Here is a 9,894-nt window from a genome sequence, read left to right on the forward strand (position 1 = left end):
GCGGTATCAGACAGGGGGCGCTCGCTGTTGGCTAACGTTACGTGGCACAAACATTATCTTTAGGGGGAACCGTGCGCTTTTTAAATAAGTCACTTTATAAATACAACGTTCTCTCTGTAGTAAGTATTCAGACTTTGGCCACAAACGTATCAAAGTTTAAAGCGAGCCGCCACTGTTACCGTACAGACGTTCCGCGCCAAGGATTTCAAAAAACAGTTTACCTGCGCGGGACGGTCTTTCTACTTCCTCTACGTTGCCTCGCTCGGCGCTCCCATTGGCTGCTTTCCACAAGAAAGGGCGGTACCGCTGCGTCCGTTGGGCCCGGCGATTCGATGGAACCCACGTCAGTTACCGCCAATATCAGTCTGGTGTTTTGATTAGATTTAAACAACTGATTTTGTGGTCAATCTTGTCAGGTAAAACGAGGAATAATCGATAAAAAAAACAAACATCGGTGCATAGTTTAGGTCGTTGTTGTCACGCTGGTTTAAAAATGTGGGTACCCAACAAATATGTTTCATTGAAAAAGCGGTAAGGAAAGTAATAACGTAAACAGTGACGTTAATGCTAAAATTAATGAGCAACGTTTATTAATGCAGGTTAGCTAAAACCATACGTTTTAAAGTGTATGTTGGAACAAATGTTAGATAGCATATTTTAATTGCTGCTTCTTCTTTTTTACCCATAACTTTACTGTTAGGGGCACACTATAAGGTGTTTAGAATTTCTTTAGCATTGTTTCATATATTCCTAAGATGAATATCACTTAGCTAGGTTATATGAATGCCTAGCTAGCTAAGGTTAGCTAATAAAAATCCATATGAAATCCTTGTGCTAAGGTGGAAAATGTCAAATACAGCGCTTGAATCTCAAAACCTGACCCAGAAATCTCATTCAAAGGTCAGTAAACACAAAGGCATCTAAATGTTTCTCAGATATAACTTGTTCCATTATTGTGATAAATCCCAATGTGTACCTCAGTGGTAATGGATGGGCTTGGAGATAGGTCTGGCAATGCCAGGCTAGCTTGTATCTAAATCTCTTTTTTTCTTTTCTTCTTTTGCTGACTAGGATGATGGTTTTGTAGCACCCCAGGTTCCTGTAAATACTCCAAAGAAGTTATTTGGTCAGTGTGCAGTGTCAGTGGAGAACCAGCCGACCATGGGTCCCCTCACTACGCCTAAAAAAGGAAGAGAAGTAGGTTCTGTTGACCCCTGGACGCCGACTTCCAACCTCAAAATGCTCATCAGTGCTGCTAGTCCTGACATCAGGAACCGAGAGAAAGAGCTGTGCCTGGACAATGACGGACGGGACGGTCTTGACCCTTCACAGGTACAAAACAAATCTTATCATTAACACGCTTTCTGGTAAGTCAAGGTGTTCAAAGGAATGCATTTATTATCTGTTGTTCTCTGTTGTCTTCCCATAGGACACTGAAAATGGAGAAGAGTCAGAGAAAATGATCAGCAGGAAAGAGAAGAGTCTGGGGTTGCTCTGTCATAAATTCCTCGCCCGCTACCCAGATTGCCCAAACCCTGCCCTCAACAACGACATCTGCCTGGATGATGTGGCCACTGAGCTCAGTAGGTCTTCTCTATCAACCATTTGTTGTCTTTTTAACAAAATTGGTTCTACAATATCCATTTGTAAAGATCGCAGTCAATGTCAGATGTTAGGGCAGCAGCTAATGGTTACTTTTTGATCTGTAAATTGTGTTTCGGTTTTATCATTCAGTTAATATAATGTCCATTAGAAGTTATCGGAGCCCAAATGTTTACAAATAACTGTTACGTACAGTTATTGTTAGATATGGCAAATTCGCTATTTTGTGTAGTGATAATCATTATCGTGATACCGATGTAATAACTGCAGTAACTATGATGATACAAATAATGGGTGTATCAAATTAGGGCTGGGTGATATGGAGAAAATCAAATATCACGATATTTTTGACCAAATACCTCTATCGATATTGCAACGATATTGTAGTGTTGACTATTGGTGCTTTCACTAAATATTTCTACAATGACATTTTTGATAAATAATCATCAGTAATGTGGATATAATGACTAAGTGGGTAAAAGCAAATAATAGAACAGTTACAACAATCTGGTAAGAAAATGACATAATTTGACTGTAATGCAGCCTTTAAAACCAGGAAAAGACAACACTTATGTCATATTACGATATCCAAAATCTAAGACGATATCTAGTGTCCTATCACGATATCGATATAATATCGATATATTGCCCAGCTCTATAGCAAATGTTGATGTGTTACTTACATGATATCCTACGTGAATTCATCATTTCAATTTGAGAAAGAAATTAAACAACCCTCCACCAAAGCTGATTTTCAAATGTTTTTCACATTGATCGTACATTTGAGGTCTGGTTTATTCTCATATACAGAAACATGTAGTAATTATACTAGAAGTTGGTTTGAATTTAGTTTTTCCTAAAAAAAAAAAAAACAACAGTTTGAATGTCTGTACTGCGATCAGTTCTTACTGATTTATTGTACTATTTGTGATATTTAGTTCTGGTATTAACTTGAGCCTTTTATGTGTTTTCTTTCTGTCTGCACAGGCGTAGAACGCCGGCGCATCTACGACATCATGAACGTGCTGGAGAGTCTGCACATGGTGAGCCGCTCGGCCAAGAACCGCTACACATGGCACGGGCGGACCAAACTGGCGCAGACTCTAGCCATTTTGAAGCAGGTGGGCGAGGAGCACAGGTACGGCCAGCAGATGCAGCACATCCGGCAGCGCCTCGTGGACAAGGAGTTTGACTTTGACGCGGAGGAGAAGGAGAACGAGGAGGTGGTGGAGCTGGAGAACGGGGATCAAGGACAGAAGGAACTTTTCTTTGTGGAGCTTCCAGGAGTAGAGTTCAAAGCAGGTGAGAAGCTGGAGTGCGGTGTGTGTGTGTGTGTGTCCTGTGTGTCCTCTAACTGTTTAAATATACCAGACGTGGACGCCAACTCTATTTCAGCATTCAACATGGCTTAATTTTTGGTTATTCCTGGGCTTCCACAGGCATTAAATATCCTTGAAAATGAAGAAAAGTTTCTAATAAGAGAGAAAATTTAAATAACATTGCTGGAAAATTGTCATTCCTTGGTTTTGTGACGCAGTAATCAGATATTTTTTTTTACATTCTGTTTGTCCTGTTCAGCCTCTGTTAACAGTCGGAAGGACAAATCTCTGAGGGTGATGAGCCAGAAGTTTGTCATGCTCTTCCTGGTGTCTAATCCTCGCGTGGTCAGTCTAGACGTGGCTGCCAAGATCCTGATCGGAGAGGACCAGGGTGCGGATCAAGACAAGAACAAGTTCAAGAGTGAGTACCGAGTCTGTAAGATACAGTTTCTTTCTCAGTATTATGCAGGGTCAAAGTAAAATCATGCTGGTATATGATTTTAGATCTATCTGCTTAATACTATTTTTTTTCCAGTGCCAGGGCCGTCTCACGTTTTTCACATTCCGCATGCACAAATAATGACCTAGTCGGTGCAGTGTATCAGTGTCAGATCTGTGTGGAAGACCTGAAGACAAACATGCAGAAAGTTTTGTTCAGACTGATATTTCAAGACATCAATACATTTGTAATTAGTATTAAATCTGTTAAACAAGGTCTGTACAAAATACATTTACCTGAATAACACAAGTAAAGTCAGTATTATTACATATATATATATATATCCACAATTACTGCACTCCATGCTTCCCATACATCTTTTTGTCCGAATATGTTCTGTGTCTGTGTATTGTCAGTAGATAATGGTGTTGTTTGTTTTGTGCATTTGCAGCCAAAGTGCGCCGGCTGCGATATAGCTAACGTGCTGCGGAGCCTGAAGCTCATCGAGAAAGTCCACGTGACAGAAGAGAGGGGGAGGAAACCGGCCTTTGAATGGGTTGGCCCCGAAGAATTCCCACAAGTCAAAGGTATTGCCAGACCTCTTTCCATTTACTTATTATTATTTATATTTTCGTCCACAATTGGAGGGAATTTTGGGCCTAGCATCACATTTGTATTCATATCTTATGTGCATACTACTATATAAGTTTAAATATATTTCAGGGCATTCAGTTTCTATTGAGCAATGATTGTAGTTGTAAGATTGTGCTGTAAAAACTCACTAGTAAGACACCGACTAAATATTACTCTTGTTTCAGACTTGGAGAGCTCCACGTCTGAATGTTTATCCAAGAAGAAAAGTGTACTGGAGTCCCGTGCGTCTGTGGACAACTGTGCCAAAAACCTATTTCCAGCGTCCGGGGCAAAACGCAGCTTCACCCGGCACCCCTCCCTCATAAAGCTGGCCAAGAGCATTCATGACGACCGCCGAAAGATCAACTCTGCCCCCAGCAGTCCTGTCAAGAGTGCCCTCAGTGAGTACAGATTTTTTTTAAATTATTATTATTCTAAAGGTTTATTGTTTTGGCGTATGTTTATGGTGTGATGAAACAATCTTTTCCTCTTGTGCCTTCAGGCGATTCACCAAACACCGGCTTCCCAAACAAAATGGCCCAACTTGCTGCTATTTGTCAGATCGAGCTTGACCAGGAGTCGGGGTAAGTTTGGTTCCATTTTAGATCGTTCAACCTAAACGGTTTGTGGTTCTTTAAATAAAATCTGGTGCGTAACAACTAGGGCGGCACGATATTTAGTTTCACCGTCTACGTCGCAGCATGCGCATGCGCGATAGTCCCACCGCAGGCCGTTGCGATGTTGACGCTTAACCTTTTTTGCTGCTTGATAGAAAAGTTAATTTTCACCGTTCTCCTTTTTACATGATTGTTACCGGCCGAGCCTTCCCCTTGAAGACAGCTGGTCATGTGGGCGACGTGTGTATGTGACGGAGCGTTAGTCCGACAGGGTCTCTTAATACACCCATGGGTTTGTTATGGGAAGTGAGGCTCTCCATGTGTAGAAAAGTACCGTCAGCAGCAGCTGCCGCTGACACAGTGATGCACATTTCCATGGATATTGAAGCTACAGTAGTCAGTGTTTTATGTACGCTGCAAAGACAAACTAAATCCCCTGATTAATGCAACGGTATCGTGACATCTCCCGGCCGTTTTTCACCGCAGAAAGCTGCTACCAGCCAGGCTAAAGCTAATATTGTTAGCCTAAAGAAAAAGGCCCAGCTAACGTTGCGCAGCTGGAAACTTAACACCAATCTACAACAGCAGTCCGTGTCTGATGTAACGTAATTTAAACTGACTGAAGTGTTCTTGGATACACGGTTTGTTGCTAGTGCGTGACATGCCGGCTGTGCAGGCACAGCGAACCACCACATTTTTGGATAAGGTAATTGTAGATCTGCAGCGTGTTAAATGAGAGTCCTGCTTCTGTTCCAGGACCGGAGCTGAGGACCCAAAGCCTGCTGCTGCTGCTGCTGAGACGAACACTGCCGCTGTGAAGTTTGAGCAGTTCTCCTCTGTTTCTATGGAGCCGCCACATGCTCCGTTACTAACTCCAACCCAGGAGCATAGAGTCAACACTACTATCCACCTCACCCCCCACACACCGCTGGCAGGCCTGCCCGCGGGCTCCGTCGCCTACATCCCTGCGCAGTATTCATCCCTGATCCCCGTCCTGTTACCTCAGCAGCGGGGGAGCGGGCCCTACGCCGTGTATTTGCACCCTTCTTCGCCCAGGCCAAACCCTCTGGTCAGGCCGCAGCCGACCAGCCTCGCCGTGCGCTCTATGACCTTTGAGGATAAGACTGGGCAGAGCCCGACGGGCCAGAATGCAGCTAGGAGCCTGCCGACCTTCAGGGCGTCAGACGTCAGCCCCTTGGCGCTCAAACGGTTGCGTTCAGAGTCGGCCTTAGAGAGCAGCCCCTCCAAAGCCAAGAGGACCGACCCCAACTTTAAGGTAAAAAAAAAAAAAAAAGAAGAGAGAATTTACATATACGTGGTAACAATCTGAGTGATTTTAAAGGAATGTTTCAAGTGACTGGTCTTTTGAAAATTACTATAAAGTAAAAATATATTCAAAGGGCATGTGGTTTTAAATCCATAAAACGGTTGTTTAAAATACCAAAACACTTGGAAAAAATGCTTACATTGTTCTTGGTTTCTGACATACAGTATTCCCCACCCACCCTCTCTGTCTCCTTCTTCCCTTTGGCCTCCTCGTAGGACACCTCTCCAAAACTGTGTGAGATCCTGCAGGCCCGTCTGAAGGCCCGCCGCGGTTATCAGCTCTCAAGCCGGCCCTCGCCTCGCGCCCTCCACCTGGACCCGGAGTTTGTCAACACCCCCGGCGGTGCCGTAGCCAACCAGACACTAGAGCAGAGCTTGGAGACCTTCCTGGACAGAGAGGACAAGACGGCGTCCTCCGACAGCGAGGCTGGCTTAACGCCAGTCAGAGTCGTACCCATCGCGCCAGGGCAACTGCACACCGAGGTAAATGCATAAACACGATGCTTACTGGGCTTCATTTAACACCAGAGACTTCTGATGCCTTGTGTTGCATTTGTCGATTCAACAGCAGAATGTGTGACCATTTGTTGTTCTGCCTGTCCAGACTTTAGTACCGGCCGGATACCTGATCCCAATCTCCCAGCAGTCCCTCATCAGCTACAAGGAAATTCAAGGTTCAGGGAGAGAAAGCAACAATGCCGCAACTCCCACTTACAACATCTACCAAACCCCAACTGCAGGTAAAGATCTCATCAAATGTTTATTATTGAATGTCTCAGGGCACACCTACTGTAAGTTTTCAGATTAGCACCGCAAGTAATTATTTTAATTATAGGTTATCGGTCCATTTTTGGTTTTTCAGTCAATTGATTTGTCCGACCAGCAATCCAAAACCAAAGATATTTAATTTACAACAATATAATAACCTCACATTCCATCGCCTGGAACCAGATTGTTTGACATTTCTTTCTTGGTAAATGACTTAAACAGTGAATTCATCATCATTCATTTTCTATATTTCAACTTATCTATCAAGGGTCAAATCTTTTTAAAGGACAATGATTCTTCTCCTTACTATTCCCATTATTCTTGATTTGTGTTTTTTTTTTTATGGCTCAAAATGAATTAGCTAATAAGTGTAGATTAGAGTAAGGGTCTATACACGTTTGTGCCTGTTGTTGCCAACAGGCTCCAGACCTGTCCTAGCCCAGGAGATTACACCCACCGGCCTTCGTCTTCACAAACCCGCTGCTACTGCCGCCTCGCCATACAACGCCCAGCAAGACCACCGCCTCCACAGCCCCAGTCCTGCCATCCTCAACTTCACCCTGCAGAACCTGGGTCTGATCTCAGGCTCCAGCCCAGTAAACGCCTTCGCTACCCCCCAGACTCCAGAGTGTGCCAACACCATGCCCAGCCCGCTGGCTCTGCAGCAGAGAGGCATGGTTTTCATCAAACCTGGGTCCCCTGTGCCTCTCCAGCAGTCTGTATCAGGGCAGCCAATGACCCTGTTCAGTGTACAACAGGTAAAAAATAATAAAAATAAACACCTTGTGTTTAGATAGTAATTTCACTGGCTTTTGCTTTTTAAAATGAATGGGGCGCTTCCAACCTGTGAAAACGGTTCTATAATCTGGTGGCTCTGAAGGAGCTTTGTCAAATCTGAGAAGTCATGACACTTGAGTCGGCCTTTTATCTGTCTCTCCCAAGTGTCCCAACTTTATGGAAGTGCAATAATAATTCACTGAAGTACTGTGAAGTTGATTTAAATAGTTGAGATAGAGGAAGTCTTGAAGATCAGTCATAAATTATGATCACACATGAGAAAGTAACTGTTGGGTGATTGATGTTCAACAACCATATCATCATTTTCGTCGCATTTAGCCTGAGAACCAATGCAGCCCCATATCCTGGTATTTATAAAGTGTCAGTTGACACAAACCACAACCGAAAAATTAGGGGTAGTTAGCAGAGAGGTTTTTGCGATATCTTTATCAAGAAACTTCGGGCCTCGCTGTCAGCAGTTTTTACAAATTCACAGTGAGGTCTGTCTGTGGATTAGGGATTATTTAATAAATTAGAAACTTTCAAGATAATCGATTGAAAAGATAGTCCGATAGTGTTGTGGGCGGGACATTAAGTCAGACTCAGTGGGGAGTGAAACCGAAGCAGAGGGACAGACACAGAGCTGTAGCCGAGCCAAAGTAGACCACTTTTTAATTAATTAACTTGATCGGTTACCGGGTTAATAAAACGCTGATACAGATAATTTGCAAACTGCCAAAATACTCCCTACTGTGGATTTTCCAGCTATTATTATTATTATTATTATTATATTTTTTTTTTTTTTTGTGAAGATGGGTTGCTTGTGATCTGGTTGAAGTCGTTTTTTATTTAAGATTAGAAGACTAACTGAAGATTTTCTGTTGTCCAGCCTCTGATGACCACCCCCAAAGGGACAGGGCTCCCCCAGCACAGCTTCTTCCACACGCCAGGCCCCCTCTCCCCTCTGGCTGCCATGGTAACCACTGGTGCACACCTGGCCCCTAAAACTGTTTACATTCCTCAGAGGAAGCTGGACGTTGCCGCTGAGGACTCCTGAAATCTCTGCAGGAAATCCTCTGATGGCTGTGTACATAATGTGTGTGTGCGTGTGTGTGCCTGTATGTATGGGTGTCGTGGCTGTCTTTTTATTTTCTGTCAGGTGAGCATTTTACATTATTACCTCTGAGCAATTCACAGCGGCCTCACTGCCTTCATTCTTATCACAGCCAGCTCTAAAATTAGCTGCCAGGCAGGCCTTGGCTGTGGCCCAGTGGACAGATTTCAAGTTCACCAGATACTCATTGTGATGCTGGGTTTCCAAGGACTCAATTTTCATAATTTAATAGTGGAGAATACATTTTTTTATTATTATTTTTGTTTGTTTATTTTAGTTATTTCTGCAAATGTGGGTAATGTGAACAACGATTTCTAGTAAAAAAATAAATAAAAATCAATGCTGTAAAGGGCAACACACTTCCAAGTCAGATGGCCGCTTTTGACTGAAAGACAAGTGTAATTGGTTGATCATTTTATCTCCAAGTTAAACCCAATGAGACAACTTTTGCACATATGTACACGTTAACTGTTACACCCTTTTTAAAAATGGATTTGTTCAGAGTATGTGATTGTTTTTGATTCTAAGACTAATCAGACATTTTGTTTAATTTATAAGGAAATTACCTCTTTTTTTTGGTGTCTTGCTAAATGTAAAATGTTAATTGAATATTAATACATTTTTCTATGAACATCATGTGAAGTCAGTCTGTTTTTGGTCTACTCTACAGTGACACATCGTCACAACTACTGGACTGTCATTAGTACTGAGTGTTTTCATTATAGATTAATCGGTTTGTTATTTTACTCTTAAATCGTTTGGTATATAAAATAAGAAAATTGTGAAAAATGCGCATCCCAAATTGGTGATGTCTTTAAATTGACTATTTTGACTAACAAACCAAAGCCCAAAGATAATCAATTTACAATCGAATCAAAAATTGTCATATTTAAAAAAATAAATAAAAAAAGGGTACAAGCAAATGTTTACCATTTTTCCTTGATAAAAGACGATTAATTATCAAAATGGAAGACAAATCTAATCAAGTAATCGTTTCAGTCCTATGGCCATGGTCCTTTTAGAACCTGTAATAACATCCTGGTTTGCTAACAAGTTCATATCAATTTAAAAGGTGATTTGATGAAATCAATGTTTATTAAAATGTTTCCGCTGCTCACAAGTGGCCAAAGAAAATCAGTTATTGGAGGTTTACAGGTAGCCTGAGGAGTCTTAATGTAAACAAACAAGTTATGTTTATTATTGTGTTACTCTCTAAAATGCATTGTGTATCCTGGACCAATTATCCACAGCTGATTGGAGACAATCACAGTAGAGCTCTTTTGAAGTCTTGAACCTCAA

General features: G+C 42.2%; 1 protein-coding gene across 1 annotated transcript; it reads left to right on the forward strand.

The window, feature by feature from the left end:
• Window positions 1-220: 220 nt before the first annotated feature.
• Window positions 221-9,231, forward strand: e2f8 (E2F transcription factor 8). The gene is given in 15 exon segments (XM_039795183.1): window positions 221-531; window positions 840-900; window positions 1,072-1,332; window positions 1,430-1,583; window positions 2,590-2,904; window positions 3,181-3,342; window positions 3,812-3,827; window positions 3,829-3,947; window positions 4,179-4,394; window positions 4,496-4,577; window positions 5,367-5,886; window positions 6,153-6,419; window positions 6,541-6,676; window positions 7,125-7,462; window positions 8,371-9,231. Coding segments are annotated over 15 exon segments (2,853 nt in total). The 5' UTR covers window positions 221-493; the 3' UTR covers window positions 8,539-9,231.
• The last annotated feature ends 663 nt before the right edge of the window (window positions 9,232-9,894 follow it).

Source organism: Perca fluviatilis, chromosome 3 (assembly GCF_010015445.1).
Source record: "Perca fluviatilis chromosome 3, GENO_Pfluv_1.0, whole genome shotgun sequence".
Lineage (NCBI taxonomy): Eukaryota > Metazoa > Chordata > Actinopteri > Perciformes > Percidae > Perca > Perca fluviatilis.